The sequence below is a fragment of the Mesoplodon densirostris genome, chromosome 13, assembly GCF_025265405.1.
Source record: "Mesoplodon densirostris isolate mMesDen1 chromosome 13, mMesDen1 primary haplotype, whole genome shotgun sequence".
NCBI classification, from domain to species: Eukaryota; Metazoa; Chordata; class Mammalia; order Artiodactyla; family Ziphiidae; genus Mesoplodon; species Mesoplodon densirostris.
The window spans coordinates 82,659,624-82,678,476 of NC_082673.1; the positions used below are offsets into that span (position 1 = coordinate 82,659,624).

The 18,853-nt window shown below is 45.1% G+C and overlaps 1 protein-coding gene across 6 annotated transcripts in view; it reads right to left on the bottom strand.

Moving 5' to 3' along the window:
* The window catches only part of ASAP1 (ArfGAP with SH3 domain, ankyrin repeat and PH domain 1), a 349,810-nt gene that overhangs the window by 36,894 nt on the left and 294,063 nt on the right, over positions 1-18,853 (bottom strand). For all 6 annotated transcript variants that reach the window (XM_060115500.1, XM_060115496.1, XM_060115499.1 and 3 more), the window contains 8 exons: positions 16,271-16,358; positions 14,149-14,197; positions 11,000-11,163; positions 9,472-9,605; positions 7,650-7,741; positions 1,634-1,820; positions 1,304-1,389; positions 103-218 (listed from right to left, as the gene is read on the bottom strand). In XM_060115500.1, the coding sequence (XP_059971483.1) occupies positions 103-218; positions 1,304-1,389; positions 1,634-1,820; positions 7,650-7,741; positions 9,472-9,605; positions 11,000-11,163; positions 14,149-14,197; positions 16,271-16,358 (916 nt within the window). The remainder of the gene's footprint in view (positions 1-102; positions 219-1,303; positions 1,390-1,633; positions 1,821-7,649; positions 7,742-9,471; positions 9,606-10,999; positions 11,164-14,148; positions 14,198-16,270; positions 16,359-18,853) is intronic.

The following is an 18,853-nucleotide window of genomic DNA, read 5'->3' on the forward strand; positions in this document are numbered from 1 at the left end:
GGCAAAGAACAATACTCAGATGACAACGGAATAGGCATGTCTAGGTTTCAGCCAACTGAACTCTCTCACAGCAGTTATTGAGAGACGCTTGGCCACACTTACCGACATCCACGGTGGGCTTGCTCCTGAGAAGCAGCTTCAAACACTCAGGTTTACCATACATGCTACAGTAGTGCAGAGCCGTGTTCCCCAGGGCCGTCTGCTTATCCAGGTTCCCGCTGAAAAATGAAAGTATTAGAAAAAAATGACTTGCTCTGTAATTTAAAACTACAGATTAACCACTTTTTTCCCATGCTAACAACTGAGTCAAATTTGTAACCTACTTCTTATAAGCAGGGAAGATGATGATGTCTCTAACATGACACTTCCATTTATAAGCAACATAATGACAATAACAGCCAGCATTTATTGAGTGCCTACTGTGTACGGGACAGACACACATCTCTCACGTGTATTAGCTCATTTAGTCTTCACAACCACCTGATGGGGTAGGCATACTATAACCCTTATTTTTTAGATGAAAACAGAGAGGATGAAGTGCTTGTTTGCCAGATTATCGAGACACAGATGATGGAGCAGGGATGTGAACACAGGCAGTGTGTCTCCGGAGCCAACGGTCTTAACCACTTCACTGAACCGCCTCTATGGAAGAGGCTGGGCGCTTGTACAATCTGGCTTGTGTCCAGGCACCGTTCTTCGTATGTGAGTTCAAATCCCCTCACTTTTTTAATCGCTCTCCTTTGGATTCCTCCTCCTAATCTGTAGCTTACAGAACTACCCAACAAAGAATCTAGCAAGTCTAAACCTCCTGTGTTCAAAATTGTTCTCCTATTAGCATATCCTAAACTTGAATTAGCAACTGGGTCAGCCACACATACTGATCTCTTACCATGAACTTATAAACAATGAAGACTCACAGATCTGTTACCTTGTGCTGTTAAGCATCCTGTCTTTCAACCTCCCTTAATGCAGCAGGTTTTGGACACAGAGATAGGATTTTACATTTATCTAGGCCAAGGGTTGGCAAACTACAGCCCACAGGCCATATCTGGCCCTCTGCTTGTTTTTGTAAATACAGTTTTACTGGAACGTGGCCATGCTCACTTGTTTACATGCTGATTGTGGCAGTTTTCACACTATGATGACAATGTTGAACGGCTGTGACAGACACCTCATGGCCTGCAAAGCCTATAACAGTATCTGGCTCTTTACAGAAAAAGCTTGCCGAGTCCTGAGGCAGGCCACCAATAGGGCTGGTTTGTGTTAACTCACAAGGCATATTCAGAGAAAACAAAAACCGTACCAGTTTTGTACAAGGAAGTCAACCAAATGGAGAGATGTCTGGTCTGCAGTTCGGACTGCAAGATGAAGGGCTGTCTCCCCGAGCTCCTAAAAGGAAAGGATAAGTATAAATAGGGTGGTCAGAGGTCCTAGTTTGCCTAGACAGGCTTCGTTTAAGTCAGCTGCCCCAAAGTAATTATTAATAGCAGCCCCTTTCACTCTCAAATTGTCCTGATTCAGACACGATCACTTAACGTATAACAGTCTCATTCTGTGGTGTTACAATAAAACGAGTCATCTTTTAAACTGATTTCCCGCATCCCTCTTCATCCTGATTTCAGTGAAGCTGTACCTGTCCGGGTTCCAGCAGCGGTTCCATTAGCTCCACCCCCTCTGCATAGACTTGAATTAGTGCAAGTAAATCCCTGGATTTGATGGCCTCAAGCAATTCGTTCAGTTTAGCTGACGAAGATGAACAGGTCTTCCGTGAAAATCTATGATCTACATACTTTGCAGTGATATATTCCTTCCGTACGGTCCTAAAATAGAGCAAAGCAAAATGAACTAAGACTTTTTATTTCCCAAGAGCTAAGAAAGATTTACATTTTCTGACAAACAGTTCTCTCTGAGAAGAGCTATTTTATTTATTTATTTATTTATTTATTTATTTATTTATTTCTGCATTGGGTCTTTGTTGCTGTGCACGGACTTTCTCTAGTTGTGGTGAGCAGGGGCTACTCTTTGTTGCGGTGCGCGGGCTTCTCATTGCGGTGGCTTCTCTTGCTGCGGAGCACGGGCTCTAGGCGCGTAGGCTTCAGTAGTTGTGGCATGCGGGCTCAGTAGTTGTGGCTCACGGGCTCTAGAGCTCAGGCTCAGTTGTGGTGCACGGGCTTAGTTGCCCCGCGGCATGTGGGATCTTCCCGGACCAGGACTTGAACCTGTGTCCCCTGCATTGGCAGGCGGATTCTTAACCACTGTGCCACCAGGGAAGTCCTCAGAAGAGTTATTTTAATTAAGATACACTTTTCTTCAACAGTCCAGCAAACAGGTTTAGACCAAGTTTATTCTAGCAAAGACAGAATGAAGACACTGACAGGAGACTGAGGCTCAGCACAGCTGTCGCTGAAGCTCCAGAAGGACACAGACGGTGGTCTTTCCCGCCATGGATGACATGCCCGAAGCCCAAGTGGGCCTGCTGCAGTTCTCCTTCTCTTCAGAACCTACTCCCTCTCCACTTCAGTTCAAGTGGTTCTGACCCCACCTTCCAGCTGCAGGGGGGAGTCTATGACCTCAGTGGCCTGATGGTCAACTTTGGGGAAAGGCTGAAATGGACGCTGGCTCAGAGGAAAGGAGAGACAAGAGTCAGGAGAGTGAGCTAAGGTCCAGATGATACTGTCTGACATCCTGGGTCCAGCTGTACCTGAACTCACCCGTTACATGAGCCAATTAATAAAAAGACAATGAATGGATTTGGGGTTCAAATCCTAGTCCTACGGCAAACCAGCTGTGCAACGTTAGGTAAACTACTTAATCTTTATGACCTTCAGTATTTTTTTTTTCATTTGAAAATGGGGACAATAACTCATTGGTATATTTTGAATTAAAGAACATACAGCAGCTAATAGGTGCTTTCCTCTTTCCAAGAGGGCTCTAATTCATGGGACACAAAATTTCTTGCTCAGAAATAGTCATTCCATGTGTGGTAGCTGTTACTGTTTCCCACATCCCACAGCCTGGAAACACTGTTTAAAATAGCGCTGATGCTTTTTTCTTTCATTCTGGGTTGGCAGCAGATAGTTGAGCTGGTTGACGGTGGCACAGAGCCTTTGGTGAGTTGCAGATTCTGCTCGGGAACCAAGATCGTACACTCAAGAGTGTCCTTTATGCTTAGGTCAGAGTCCTCCTAGAATGGCCATAACTTGATGAATTGGAAGACTTCCAGATACCTGAAAGGATGGCCTAAGCCTGGCACCTGAGACTTGCTGTGTGTGACTTACATCAAGTTTGAAAGGCAGCTACTGTGTGGCGGATGGAGCACCAGACTTAAGAACTAGATGGCTTAATTCAAGTCTGATACCACTTGCTATCTCCGTGACCCTGGGTAAATCAAGTTCTCCTCTGCCTCAGTTTCCTCACCTGTGAACTATTAGCAATCATACCTGCCTTACTTACTACCTTCCAGGGAAGCAAGAGCACAGGTATGCAACAAAGAATGATGCACGGCTATGGGTTCTTTTCTAAGCTTCCTTTCTCCTCTTATCCAAGGCGGGTAGGACTAGGATCCACGGCAGGGAGGCAGACCTCATCGGCAGCGAGCTCTGCAGGTGGGCTCCTGTGGCTGGAAGCATCACGCAGATGCTACCTGATAATCCAGCAGAAAAGATGCAGAGGGCACTGAGGCATTTGCCCCAGGGTCACCTAGGAGACCACCTCCAACCCTGGCTCTGCAATTCTGTGGCTACAGGAAGTGCCTGAGCTCTCACTAGGCAGGGTGTGTTTAACCCTTTCTGGGCACTCAGAGTTATCTCCATCTAGTCACATCTAGTCCCCCGGCAATGAAAGGCTTTCTGGCACAGGGCAGTAGGGAGACTTGTCTGAGAGTCTGGATGCCAAGAGCTCTACATGAAAGACAGCTTTCTCCTTTTGTCCCCCACCAAACCCGGTCCTTTCTACCTACCCTGGCTCAGATAACCGTACTGGCCATTTACCTAGATGCTCAGGCCAAAAACCGTGGGCGTCATCTGAACAATTCCCTTAAACACCCCATATTTATTTATTTATTTATTTGCGGTATGCGGGCCTCTCACTGCTATGGCCTCTCCCGTTGCGGAGCACAGGCTTCGGACGCGCAGGCTCAGCGGCCACGGCTCACGGGCCCAGCCGCTCCGCGGCATGTGGGATCTTCCCAGACCGGAGCACGAACCCGTGTCCCCTGCATCGGCAAGCGGACTCTCAACCACTGCGCCACCAGGGAAGCCCAACACCCCATATTTAAACTGATGAGCAAATCCTGGTGGTGCTCCCTTCAAGATTCACTGAGAACTGAACTGAACTACTTTTCACCACCTCCGCTGCTACCACCTTAGTCCAATTTATCTTTATTCCTCGGTGGATCTGGTGTGCACTGCTCTTCAGTCCGTCCCCACCGCCCCCTACAGTCTGTCCTTCACGCATCAGCCACAGTTGGGTTTCTCGACCTCCATCGTACTGACGTTTTGCCTGGATAATCCTTTGTTACGGATGGCGATCCCATGCATTGTAGCATGTCCGGCAGCATCCCTGGCTTCTACCCTCTGGATGCCACAGCACCTGCCCACGTCACGATGTAATGTGTCCAGACACCGCCAAGTGTCCTTTGGGGGCAAAGCTGCCCCAGTTGAGCATCACTGAGCCCCAAGGATCCATTTAAAAACATAACTTATCATGTCACTCCCTTTGTTTGACAACTTCTGATCGCACTTAGAATAATAACATCCACAACCATTGCACGACCTGCAGAGCCCGACGTGTCTGGCCCATCTCTGTGGCATCTCCCAGCACTCTCCTGGCTCAGTTCCCTGAGGCCTCACCTGCCCTCTTGTCATCACGTGAACACGCCAAGCCGGTCCCCCTTCAGGGCAGCAACACTTACTGTCCACCTGCCTGGCCTGCTGGCCCACACCCTCCAGTTCTCAACTCAAATGTCAGGTCCTCAGATGCTCCCTGACCCCCTACAGTCAACCCCTCACCCTGTTATGTTTTCCTGCTGACACCAACTACCATGTGGACTTAGGTGATTTACTTTCTCATTCCCTGGGTTTTCCTCACCCCAGTCAGAATGTAAGCAGGACAGGAGCTGCCTTGTTCACTACCGACTGTATCTTCGGCACTTAAAAGTGTGCCTGGAACACAGAAGTTGCTTAATTAAGTATGTGAGTGATTTAATCATGTTACAGGAGATTCACTCCATTCCTGTCGGTTGTGCCCAAATCAGAGAATAACAATAGTCATGATGACAGCACTAAATACCCACTACATGCCCACAGCTGCTCTAAGCTCTTCTCAGTAGTCCTCCCCACGCCCGAGGGGGTTGACACACTTTGCAGATGAGGAAACTGAGGCCCGGACAGTCAAAGCTACTTGCCCAAGATCACAGTTTAGGAAGTGGATCTGAACTCGCAGAGTCTGGCAACAGCGGCTACGTTGGAGATTTGGGGAATCACGAGCTCTCTGAAGGCGAAGGCCTGACGGAGGCCACGGAGCTGACGGGGCATTGCTGACGTTGTCCCCCAGGTGAAAAGCAGGAAACAAACCCCCAAGCTGTTGTGAGGTTTATCCTAAAGAAATGCCTTCGAGGTCTGGGTCATGTCAACACTTCAGCAACACTGGGCCGTGGGTGTGCTTGAGCACTCACTGTTACCCCATTTGTGAAGTAACCCTGGATCATACTGGTTTGCAGTTGTTTTATGATCCAACTAGCTTCGGAAAGCCCTAGTTCTCAGTGTAATTGGAGCTCATTAGTGTGGAAAAGACATCTAAGCAGTGTTTGTGCTAGGACGATGCTTGAAGGTTGCTGTTAAGCCAGACGCCCCCCCCCCAGATTAGCTTAGGATATTATATTCAATATAGGCCCCCAACATCCCTAACGTTTCTTCTGTTGACACTTACCACGACTACGACTAAATGATTCACTGTTTAATTTCTTGGTTAACACCTAGCTTCCTCTCTAGGCTCTAGGTGTCACGAGGACAGGGTTTATATCTAGGTTGTGTTTTGACATTTCCCCAGCATCTGACATAATATGAGGCACAGACTAAACGTACAATATGCATTTGTCTAATTCAAGAAAAGACAGGGCTTCCCTGGTGGCGCGGTGGTTGAGAGTCCGCCTGCCGATGCAGGGGACACGGGTTCGTGCCCCGGTCCGGGAAGATCCCACATGCCGCGGAGCGGCTGGGCCCGTGAGCTATGGCCGCTGAGCCTGCGCGTCCAGAGCCTGTGCTCCGCAACGGGAGAGGCCACAACAGTGAGAGGCCCGCGTACCGTGCAAAAAAAAAAAAAAAAAAAAAAAAAAGAAAAGACAAATACCAAGAGGCCTCTGGGAGATCGAATTTCATGATTTCAGGATGAAGAAAACATGTTCCTCGAATGTGCCCCATAAAGTGCTTTGAAAATTTGGTGCCTGAATAACCAACCACCCAGGAGGGGCTGGCAAAACACTTAGGCTGGCATCTACTTCATAAAGGCTTCCCTGACCACTCAAGTCGGAATTAAATCTCTTTTCTCCTATTTATCCACAGGATTTAAAATTTTAAAGTGTAAGTTCAATGTAAACCTTTTTGAATATGCTTAAAGATTCACATGACTCACCAATAAAAATGGTATCAGAGTGTTTACTGAGGGGGTCCTACGCCCACACCGGAGGAAGCGCTTTTATTAGTTTCCTGGGTATTTGCCAGTGTTTCTTCAAGCAAACCCAAGTTTAAATAAATATATATGTTTATGTGTGTCCTTCACTGTCCAAATCTATTTGGTGTCTGAGTCCAGATAATGAGTAGCCAGAGTTCACAGTGAGGGATTAATCTGTAGAAGTACCCAACATCTGGCTCCTGAGTTTAGACAGTGTGCCTGGGTCGGGGGTGCGGGGGCCTCTGTGCACTTGTTCCCATGCCCTCCACCCTTCCCTGCCCCAAAGGCAGTGTGCCGTGAACACTGCACTGCACCTGATGTTTTCACTTGACAGTAATCCTGAAGATCATCCCAGACCAGGACAGAAGCAGCTTCCTATTCCTTTTTATATCTGCAAGGGGTTCCGCTGTGTGGTCATACCACAGAATATTTCATCCTGTATCTATAGGTAGACACTTGCTTTGTTCCTAATCCTTTTCCATTACAGAACAGGAAGAACTCCCCAGAAGTGGCGTTGGTGAGTCAGGGTAAATAAATCTATAACCGTGATGAATATGGCTAATGTGCCCCTTATGGATAGTGCACCATTTGTACTCCCACCAACACCACAGGAGAGGAGATGTCTGTTTCCCCACAGTCTGGCTGAGTGGGCTGTTAAGCGTTTGGCTTTTTGCCAATCTGATAGGAATCTCCAGTTGCTTTTGTATGTCTCTTATGTATCACAACATGTGAGGATTACGAGATAATTGTCCTTACGAAGATTTATCCTCCACAGAGCAGCTGCAACTACCTAGGGAAAGGTGATGATGAAAATAATCGGGTCATTCCAGAAATATGTTTCAAACACTTTACTTTTCTCTGCTTTTTTCTCATAATGAAATTTCCTCTGGGGAAAAAAAATACTACAACCACCAAGAAGTTTTGGGGAGAGTAGAACAATTATAGAACAGTAAAGAATTCACTGTATTAGAAGTACTTACATATCACTTGAAGGGGTGGGTTTTGGTGAGGGGCTGGGTAAATTTGCTTCCATAATATCATTAAAACTATTGTTTCCTACATTCTTGGCCAGCTGTAACATAAACAAAACACAATATAGCAAACTCCTTACTACTAGTTTAAAAGTTTCCTATTATTTGCTTTTGAGATTTCTGAATATGTATTTTCCCTCATTTGACTCAAAATACAAACTGTCCATCCATCTGGTCAACAGATAACTTACTGAGCACGTACTCTGTGCCAGGCACTGAACTTCTGAGTGCTGGTAATACAGAGACGGGTAAACCATGTTCCCTGCTATAGGAGCTAACCATGGATAAGAAAACTAATAATATTCACAAACATAATGTGATAAATGTTAGACTAGAATAGGATGTGGTCCTACACACACACACACACACACACACACACAAACACACACACACACACAATATGAGATTAGACAGAGCAGATTCCAAATATGAATCTAGGTTAAATGCTTAATGAACAGCAATAGCTTTTCAATTACCATCACAACTCATTTTTAGATAAAGCAGATTTACTGTTATTGAACAGAAAAGAATGTAGGATTCCTTTATATTTGGGGTACCAATTAAGATGCTGTAGGCAATTAATGAAGAGGCCCCAGGAACCATTTTGCTCCTGGGTTCAAGACCCTTCCAAGAAAATTTGTCCTGAAAGGCTTTTGGTCATTGAGATAATTTGGGAATTGATGTGAAGTTTTTGAAACATTCATGTGATCAGGTCTCTTGGATTTATCACATAGTTAAGTGTTTACGATGGACTGACACCATTTTCATACTAAAGAAGAATGTTTCAGGTATTAGGTCTGAGCCTTTTCTCTATGATCCTGAAGTGAATAGGGAGCCGTGTATCAGTATGATACTTTCTAAATCAAGGGGCTCATGCAACACAAGACAGACCACCATTGCTTAATGGGTGCTCAGATGACAAAGGCTGCTGGCTGGGTGACTACCTGCCCTGACTCTGGGGTACTTTGCTCCCGGCAAGGCTAGTGATAATCTAGGCTTTCAGATTTTTTGAGTCCCAGGTACACTCAGGTCCTGATCAAGAGCCTCCTGTGTGAGGAGAAGCCCTACTTCACGTCAAACCCTTTCACCCTTAGTAGAAGGACCCTCTCACAGGCACCAGGGCTCCAGTTATGCAAGACAGGACTGGTGGCCACAAGGTATTATAGGAGGTGCCAAGTGGGCCTTTCCTTCCTTCATTTGGTGAACTGTGGGACCAGTTTAACTTGGACCTGATGAGGGCCCCCTTTCCATATTATAAAGCTATACACCATAACGGCACACAATTTTTTCCCTGACTACCTAAAGAAGTTATGGGTTAAGGAGTGGTTGGTTTATGACAGTAGCTAAAAGGCCACTCTCAATTCATGCGTACTTTTACAAACTTACAAACAGTAAAAACAGAGAAAAACTCTTTGGTCATTATCTTTAATAACATAAGCCACTAGATAAAGTGAACATGTGAGTTCAACATCTAACCCCCTTTACTGCTATTACAGTGAATCATATAAAAACTATTCCAAAAGAAAAAAAGCAGCTTTGAAAAAGCCTATCCTAGAAGAAAAGAGCCATTTAGTGGAGCTAATTATAGAAATGTATGATTCGCCAGTTCTTCAATCAGGAAATAGAAAGTCAATGTTACATACCACAAAATTTACATTTTAAATACCTATGTAAATTCACTAAATTCAGGAGCTAGAATTCTTTGTACTGAGCAGAAACAAAACCCCCCAAAGCAATATACTAAATATATTCACGACAGGTCACTACTTACCAAGAGTTCAGAAGTTCCTAATTTGTCTAGTTCCAAAGACTGAATGCGAGAAATATGAACCCCCATTTCCCTATGGATGCCGGAACATTCTATACAGGTCAAAATCCCCAAGTTGGTTGAAAGCCAGGTGGGTTCTGTGGAAAGGATTTTGAAGACAAGATATCTAATTTTTAGTGTGCCGACTACAGAGGAAGCTAAAACAGTAGTAAAATTTGTTAAAAACTATAAGGGAAAAATTTAAATGGAAGAAATGGATGCTTGCAGTTTAGCCTAGGGGCTATGTAAAAACTAATAGCTTGTTAGAGAGCAGATTTTAAGACAAATTTTAAAACTATCCCTTCAATACTAAATTGAAAATAAAATTCAGTGCTTTATTTTTGTGAAAATGTGAGAAAGACTTTGCCCAGGAGGCCGAGGAAACATCCTGACAGTGATGGATTAAAGGTCTTCTAAGTACAGCTCACAAGGGACTGGGTTCTACAGCCATCGTTAACCTCCACGCTACAACCCAACTTAACCCGTCATCCTGGTTATGGCTTCTGCACAAGCACCTCTTGGTAATAAGAGAGCTTTTTCTACAACCCCCAAGGGCCCCGGAGCAGAGCCTCCTCTGCCATACCCTGACACTGTGTCATCACTATCACACACGTACACAAAAGCAGAAGATGTGAGACTTGCCTCTGAGGTGCTTATGGCCTGTTGTATACAGGAGCCCATCTGCACTAGTAAAACAATTAAAAAGTAGATCATAATGCTTAAGGATAGGTTTGCACGACATTCTGACCCCTACTAGATGTGTGACCTCAGGCAAGTCAATCAACTTCTCTGATTCCCCCAGTTTTCTCGTCTGTGAAATGGGGCTAATTTTAGTTATCGTGCTCAGAGAGATTCTGTGAGGATTCAGTACGTAAAGACCAGCAAAACAAATATCACAATCCTTATTATAACGTAAGCGTTCGATAAATGTTAGCTACTGTCAATACCTAAGTAACACAGATGCCATGTAAGAACAGAAATTTGAAGCAAGGGGACACCAATGTGATACAGAGGTTGGGGAGGTTTTACTGAACGGAAGGAAAGGTACCGTGTGCCAGCCAATGTCATATACGCCATTTCACTAAGCCCTCATAACAGCTGAGGTTTGTTATCCCACTTTCAGGATGAGGAAACTGAAGATCAGAATAGTAAAGGGACTTAGTATGAGGTCGTCCAGGCTCTGAGAAGTGGGCGGGTGATTCAAAACCAGGATGATGGACTCCATGTCCAGTGCTCTCCCCTTACTGTCCATTTAACTGGACCTTACGGGAAAGGTGGCATTTTGGCAGGCGCCATTGAGGGAGAGCAGGTGAAGGCTTCCCGGGTAGAGCAAAAGGCAGGGGTGAAAGCACTCAGAGGTGGGACCATTCAAGCTGGGCATACGTGTGTCTGTGTCCACAAGGAGATTAAGGCATTTAAATAACTTGCTCATTTATATTCTACAGGAAGAGAAGGGATGTTTAACAAGCGGCTCAAGTCTGGGGGCAAATACCTGACGAGCCACAGTCGCAGCAGACGTCGTTGCCTGGGAGCCGCTGGACGTCCTCAATGATGGCTTTCGTCAGGTCCTCCAGGCTGTTCTCCCCCGCGCTCTGCTCTCCACGGAAGGCCATGGTGAGGGCCTCTTCTTTGCTGTTCGTCAGCACTGATATCCACCTGTTGTCAGAAACAGGAGGAGGAGACATAGAGCCTGGTTGGCCATTGCATTCTCCTTCCCCTGCAAAAGCATCTGTTTTCATGCAGCACTGGCAAAAGAGACCTCCCCATAGCAATACAAAGAGTGGGAAACAACACACAGGAGAGAGCCAGCGAGATGAGAGGAACAGATGAGAGGGTTTGAGTATCAATAACCAAGGGCTTTTGCGCGAATACATAGGCGCCTGCATTTCCACGGAGACAGAATATAAAGGGAACGTCAGAACGAAGAGGACTCAGAGTGGGACCAGCCTAGTGCAAGGATGAGCAAGAACAGGTGAGAAAGGAATTGAGGCAGGAAAGGGAGTTTAGCAAAAGGCATTGTTTTCTGGGAGTCCATGTCAGCGGGGGCTCTTAAAAGTGAAAGTGAAGGGGTATCTCATTTTCCATGAAGATTCATGCTGATGAAAAAGGTACATTAACAATGGAAACATGATATTTATTTTATGAAATGAAAAGTGCAGGCTATTAAAATACAGGTACAGCATGACCACAATATGTACCCAACAAAATAACCCTTTGCTACTCATCTATGCGTAAAACAACCTAAATACCCAATAACAGGGGTTGATTAACAAAGCCTGAAATAACCACAAAGTGGACTAGTTAACCAGGTATTGAAATTTAAGTTTCCAACTAATGTTTGGATGACTTTGGGGAAATGATCACAATATAATGTTTTGTGAAATAAACAGGAAAAAAACTGTCATGTGACATAATCTCAAATTTAAATGTATTTGTGAATTATATATTTTGTTTGGGGAAAAAAGGGATAGAAAGAAATTCACCAAAATACTGGTTGTCTCTGAGTGACCTTTTGTAGAAAAAAACAGATAGATGGAACGCGTGACTCTACTTTTCTGTAATTGTTTGAATCTATAATGAGTTGTATTACTTTCATGAATGAGGAACAAAAGCCAAATTAACTTTTTTACAAGAAAATGAAAAACAAAAAAAATGAGAACAAACGGTGGTTTAGAAATGTTTTTCATTTTATTTGAATAAGTAATAGAGACAGTAATGAGAATTAAAAACCAAAGCAAAGTATTAATACCTGGAATAGGTGAATTGCAAGTCATACCTTTGACTCTAGGTGGCGCTCACCCTCACTGTTGTGAGAAAAAGGATCGCACAGCTTAGCTTTTCTGCTATGAAGCAGAAAACTCAACAACTGTTCAGGAATGGAGGGGATGGGGTGGGCATTTCATACCTTTTAAGTTAAATAATATTTTTTCTATCATTAGCCTCAAGTTAGAAACTAGAAATTGTTCTCTTAAAAGCAAGTCAAGAATCTGGGTTCCACAGGGCAGATCACTGTGCATTTAACAGCAGCAGCATTGATGATGCTGGAGTTTTCACTTGACTGCAGAAGCCTCTATTTTGCTTTCCTTAGGCATTTTGAGATTTTGGCTATCTGATATTACCAGTATCTACTATGTGCCACATACTTATAATTTCTGAAACAAGCCTCTGAGTTAGGGTTTACAATGCTTTAAAGAAACAGAAGCCTAGAGAGATTCAGTGACTTGCCCAAGGCCCTTGAGCGGGACTGGTGTCAGACTGGGAAAAGGAAACAGTTCTGTTAACACCCTTTTTTCAGAGTTCATTCTCTTATGCCACATTGCCTCTTTATTTGAAAACTACTGACAAAGAAATTTAAAAAGTTTGCCATGATAATCTGAAAATACATATTTAAAGGACAATTTATTTTCTGGAGGAATAATTCAAATTTGGTGAAATGGCTACATTTCAAAAGGGTCAAGAATCAAAGCAACTATTTCTGACAATTCTTCAAAAAACTTTACAATTATTTTAAAGTAACAGGCATACAAAAAAGTATTAAGAAATAAAATAGTGCATAATGGTGTTTTAATACTTTAAAAGTCACTTTGAGTTTAGAGGAGTAAAAAAAAAAAACAAAACTGGCACTGTATGAGAGGCTTTATACATTTTACCTCAAGTCTCAAAATCCTGCAAGCGAGGGCTAGAACCCATCTTACTGACAAGAAGGCCGAGGTGGGATGATCTTTCCAAGGTCACAAAGTCACTACCGGGCAGATTCTGGACTAGAAGTCAAGTCTGCCTGCCTTTAAACATGCAGCTGCTCTTCTGTTGTACCTGTCTCCTTCCACAGTGAGATGAGAAAGGATTTCTCTGTTCAATTCACTGGACACTTTCACATGAGAAAACAACTCAATGAGGCAGTGAAAACTCCTCCGTGTAACTTGGAGGAAAATAAACATCTTTCCGTGCAGGACGCCAGGACGTCTTCATCAAAACCAAGTCCCCCCCGCCCCCATCACTACCACCAGCACCCAGAGAGAAGGCAAAAGGTATGAATTACTTGAACACTGAATAAACCCCTCCCAAGTGCAGATGATGGGATTAGAAATGAAGAAGGCACAGTCCTTGCCCTCAGGAAGCTCTAGGTGGGCTTCCCTGGTGGCGCAGTGGTTGAGAGTCCGCCTGCCAATGCAGGGGACGTGGGTTCGTGCCCCGGTCCGGGAAGATCCCACATGCCGCGGAGCGGCTGGGCCCGTGGGCCATGGCCGCTGAGCCTGTGCTCCGCAACGGGAGAGGCCACAACAGTGAGAGGCCCGCGTACCGCAAAAAAAAAAAAAAAAAAAGATATAAAAAAATAAGCTCTAGGTCTCCAGAGGGCTTGGGCTGAGCCAGGGGATCCAGAGGGGTGTGAAGTGGGTGCGGGGCAGGAGGGGGGGAGCAAAACCCCCAGGGCGTGTGGCTTGAGCAGAACCTTGCAGGGGGCACCTGAGTTCATTGAGCACCCTAGACAGAGAGGAGAGACACATGTGAAGGCCCAGAGGTGAGAAATAACCACCAGGATTCTCAGTAAAAAAAAAAAAAAGAAAACTTAAAGGCATACTGTACAGGACAGAGATGCTTTTTCAATTTAAGGCATCGTGCCGTTATTTCAGAACTACTTACGCTACATAATCCTGCTCATCTTCTGCCTGAAAGTGATACGTCCTATTATCTAAAATACAAAAAAAGAGAACAAAGCAAAACCTTAGAAAGCAGAGTACCTTAGGTATTAATGCAAATTTTGAAAGTTCCTGGGGGGTGGGGAACACATTAAAAGCAGAATTTTAATATACTTTTATTTTTGCAACATTTTGTTTTAGCAGTTACACGATTCACTTTGTCAATATTATTTTTCTGAAGGGCAACAAGAATACAACAAAATAACTGCAAACACCACGTGAATGCCCAGCACTTCTTTTGAAAAACAAGTGGGGAGGGGGACGGGTCCCTACCTGGTCAGGTGGATCTCGGTGACAAATCGGAGTGCTACCTGCGAACTCAGTATTCTACTTTTCCTTTTCAGTTTGCCTTTCACTGGCTTTCCTTTTTAAAAAATTCCTTTCCAGAAACGATAAATGACTCACAGGGCGGCCCTGACAAGCAGGCACATCCTGCCCCAGGCCCCTCTCTGGTTGAATCAGGCTTCAGGGAGGAAGGGCTCAAGCCCTGCTGGAGGATCATCCTCAAGCTGCGACTCAGGTAAGGAGAGGGCAGTGCATCTTGGATAGTTTGGGCAGGTGGATATGAGGGAAGCTCTTCCTTAAAATGTGGGATCTGCTAGAATGTTTCTACATACTGTGGTCAAACTACCACTGACTTACCGCCTTTACTTATAGCCAGTCACTCACTACGTGACTGCTCCAGGGTAGGCCCCCCTCCCCATATCTCCCTGAGAGAGAGGAACACACCACGGGTACCAGAGCCCAGGCGCCTCGGCTGAATCCCTGCTTCACCACTGTGAGACCTTGTGTAAGCTGCTGAACTTCTCTGAGTCTCAGGTTTTTCTTCTGTGAAACAGGAAACTGACAGGGCTTTTGAGAGGTTTGCCCATGTTTATAAAGCACCTGGCACATATTAGACATTCAATAATTATTATTAATAACCTATGGCTTCTCAAATCGAGGGGTTCTTAACTTCTGAAGTCATAGTATAATTCCAACGTTTCGTATTTCTTTCCCATCAGTAACCCAAGAAATCTCACGGTCATAAAAATCATGGGGAATCTGAACTTCAGTAGGTGCTGCAGAATCCAGCTTAGACTCTACCCAGTCTCACAACTGAGTCCATCCGTTGGGCTGGGACGGTTTTTTCCATTCTCAGGACTACATCAGAAGGATTTCAACGTACAGGAAAGTATTTTTGTGCTCTACACATAGATCATAGGCTGTTGGTTGGCCTGTCCTGTGAGGCTCTATAGAGAAGGATGAACACTGAAGGTCAGTGCTGGAGGATTTCAGAATATTTGTGAGTCACTTCATCGGCACTGCCATCCTCTTCCTTTACAAAGAGATGTCCCCTCAGCTACCGTGAACACCCATGGGACCAGTGAAAGCACAGGGAGCCAGACTGGAGGAAAACAATCTCCCCTCACGGTGAAGACTGTGAGAATACAGGCCATCAGCTGGGGGATGGGTGGGTCACTGCACAACCTCATCACAAGAGAAAAACACACTCTGACCCGTGGAATAAGACAGTGACAGAGCACAGTGTCATTGATTCATGAAGTCAGAAGGCAGTTCTGCTTGGAAGCAAGGAAATGGTTTTTCCTTTCAGGGCTTGATTCTGCAGCTGGGCAAATCAGCTGGACAGACACAGTGGCACACCTGTGTTGTCAAGGCTATGTCTGCGCATCTCAACCACAGGTACACGTTAGAATCACCCAGGGACTTCTTAAAAAACACCTCTGTCTGGGCCTCACACCAAAGACTGATTCAGCAGATGTAGGAGAGAAATGGGAGCATGCTTACAAAAATCCTTCCAGGGGGATAAAGCTGTGTACTTGTGGCCAAGAACTGGTCTGGTTTACGGCACAAATCTAGATTCTACTCCACTGCAGTCAGATCTGACACGGTTATGTCTTCCCACCTGCAGGTGGGCTCCGTGCTGAGAGGCCCAGGGCTCTTCTCAGAGCTGCGTGCGCAGTGCAGCAAGAAATCCTGCTTGGGAAAGCTGCGGTTTCCAACCCAGAGAATGGAAATAGGCTGGTGGCAGAATGCACAACTGACTTGGGAGAAAACGGACTCACGTGATATCAGGTCAAAAGACTTCTTGTCCTCGGCATTCGGTTTCACCTGACAGGTGAGAAGGTTCAACTTGGCGGGTTGCCTGTTAGACTGGACACAAGACGAAAGGGAGAAGTTACGGGCGGCGCTAGCTGTTCCCCACAGGCCCAGTACCCCATGGGGCAGGTGTGCAGGGTCATGATAAATGTGACACGGTCTAATTCACCCCACTGGAATTCTGAATCTCATTAAAGAAGGAAAAAAAAAAGTGAGGTGGCCTGCTGAATGTCTTTTAACTGTGTATAAACATCCTGGTGACTAATCAGAATGGAACCGAGATAACCCATCTCACTTTCAGCGAAGAGTGGGTATGACCCATGGAAATGCGCCTTTCTGGAACCTACACATATACAAGCTCGAAGAGTTGGCACTTTTCACTACTGCATCTTCCTGTGAAATGTAGCTGAGTGTACTTCCTTCATTCACTCAAAATGACCCCAGTAACCAATCACCCCAAAGCCGGTGCCTCAGGCATCCACAAATTTTGGTTACAACACGAAATTTACATTACTTCTCCCGAAAGTACAAGGACAACTACTACCGATGAGACATTGCTTAACGAGCCCCAAAATCTGGTGAGAGGGAAAGATGATGAGGACTTCCCATCATTTTCCAGCAAATCTTGTGGTCACACATATAATTCATACAGAGCCTGCAGTATCTAAATAGTCATGCTAATGTAGGCTTTACTTAAAAGGAGTCTCGCCGCATAATCATTCTGGTCAAAACTCTTTCTTGCCCTCCTGCCCATATGTGTCCAAGATCACAGGCTGGCCAATGGTGAATGCCAGCTTCTGGAAGGAGCTGACCAAGGAGTGAAGTGCCTGAGTGCCTGGGCTGGGCTTTGCTTGAACAGAAGTCTGCAGAAATAAGCAATGAACTCTTTAGTCAGGCCTGCACGCCTACCCCAGCTGACAGTCATGGTTCTGAAAATCTCCATGCCAGGAACACTTCCACCCATCCAACTTAAGTCTTTAGGGGAAGCAGAGAGGGAGAGGGTAGAGACAGGTCCCATCTGTGGCTTACGATCAAGAATATTTCAACGACACGTGCTGAGCCTCTCACTCTCAATAATGGGCACCAGACACTTCATTTCCGTTTACCTTCCTGTGCTTCCTGGACAACTTCTGAGATCCTCCCCTGTGGTTTCAAGGAGATTAGACACAGAAAGCAACACGTTTTGTCCTGAGTCTATCTGTTCCAAAGCAAGCTCTCTGGGGGGAGGGGGAGAGAAAGTGAGAGACCCCCAGGGATTTCATATTCTTTGCATGTACATGTGACTTAGACATGGAAACCAGAAGTAAAGTCCTGTACAGGACGGTTTTGCCTAAGAGAAACCAGGGCTCGGGAAAGGATTCCTGTACTACAGACTGATTGCCAAATCCAGGATCGGGAGGCAGAAGGTTGTGCGCCTGAAACGTTTTCTTAGAACAGACCTGGCGTAGGGTTGCCAAAGGCCCCCGTCTCCAAAACCAGCAGCTGCAACCACAAGCCTTGGCTGGGTCCATTGTAAAATGAACTGTTTAGTCCCCATCTTTTTGGGTGTTGATAAAATCGCTGGATTTCCCATATGATCGACAAAGACATCTGACAGGCTGGAAAGGTAGCGAGCCTGGTTAATGGTGAGACTTTGTAGAATACCACGCTCCAATTTGGCATCCACATTTAAAGGAGGATGCAGAAAAGCTTAGGGAAGATCAACAGATGATTAAAGGAGTGGAAAACGGGAACTTTGAAGATGGTTTAAAGGCATTATTTAGTCAGAGCAAAGAGGGTGAGGAGTGACTTAATCATGGTCTGCAAGGACGTGAAGGGCTGTTATCGGGGAAAGTCTGCAGCTGTTTTCCATTTGTACAGAACTCAAACTGTTGAAGATTTGAGCCAGACATGAGGAAGGACTTCCCAAGTTTAAGTTGATTATGCATAATAAGAGGTTTCAAGTTTCTTAACCTAAGTAGAGAAATCTCTTTGAAAACCTTAAGAATTTTTGAGACACCATTCACAGGTCAATGTGACAGAGGGTTAACCAGATGATTTCTTTTTTCTTCCCAAATGTTTGTGACTCCACTGCTTCTGAACAACCAACATATACAATCAAGTAACAGAGACAAAATTTTTAAAAAGGAAAAAATATTCAGTTAAGTATCAACCGATCCTGGAAAATGAAATAGCACCCTTCACCTCTCATTTCAAAGCATGGGCTACTTCCAAGTACATTACCAGAAAGCTTCTGATGACAAGGGTTTTGTACAGTTTAAGTCACTGCATGATCGACCCACAACTTCAGTGACAATGACATGTGACACTTATTCCCTTGGAAGCTTGTCAAGTCTGCTGGACTGACATCTGCCACATCAACACGAACTTCACTTGACACAGACATGTCTTGCCTGTACACAGTATTCTCCCGCCAAATGCCAGTGAGACAAAGGACCTATCACCCCAAATGTGAATCTGAAGAGCAGAGAACACAATTTTCGACAGGTGAAGCAGCCGACGTGGCCAGTACCGAGCCCAGGAACACCAGGAAGTGGAGCAGGATGCTG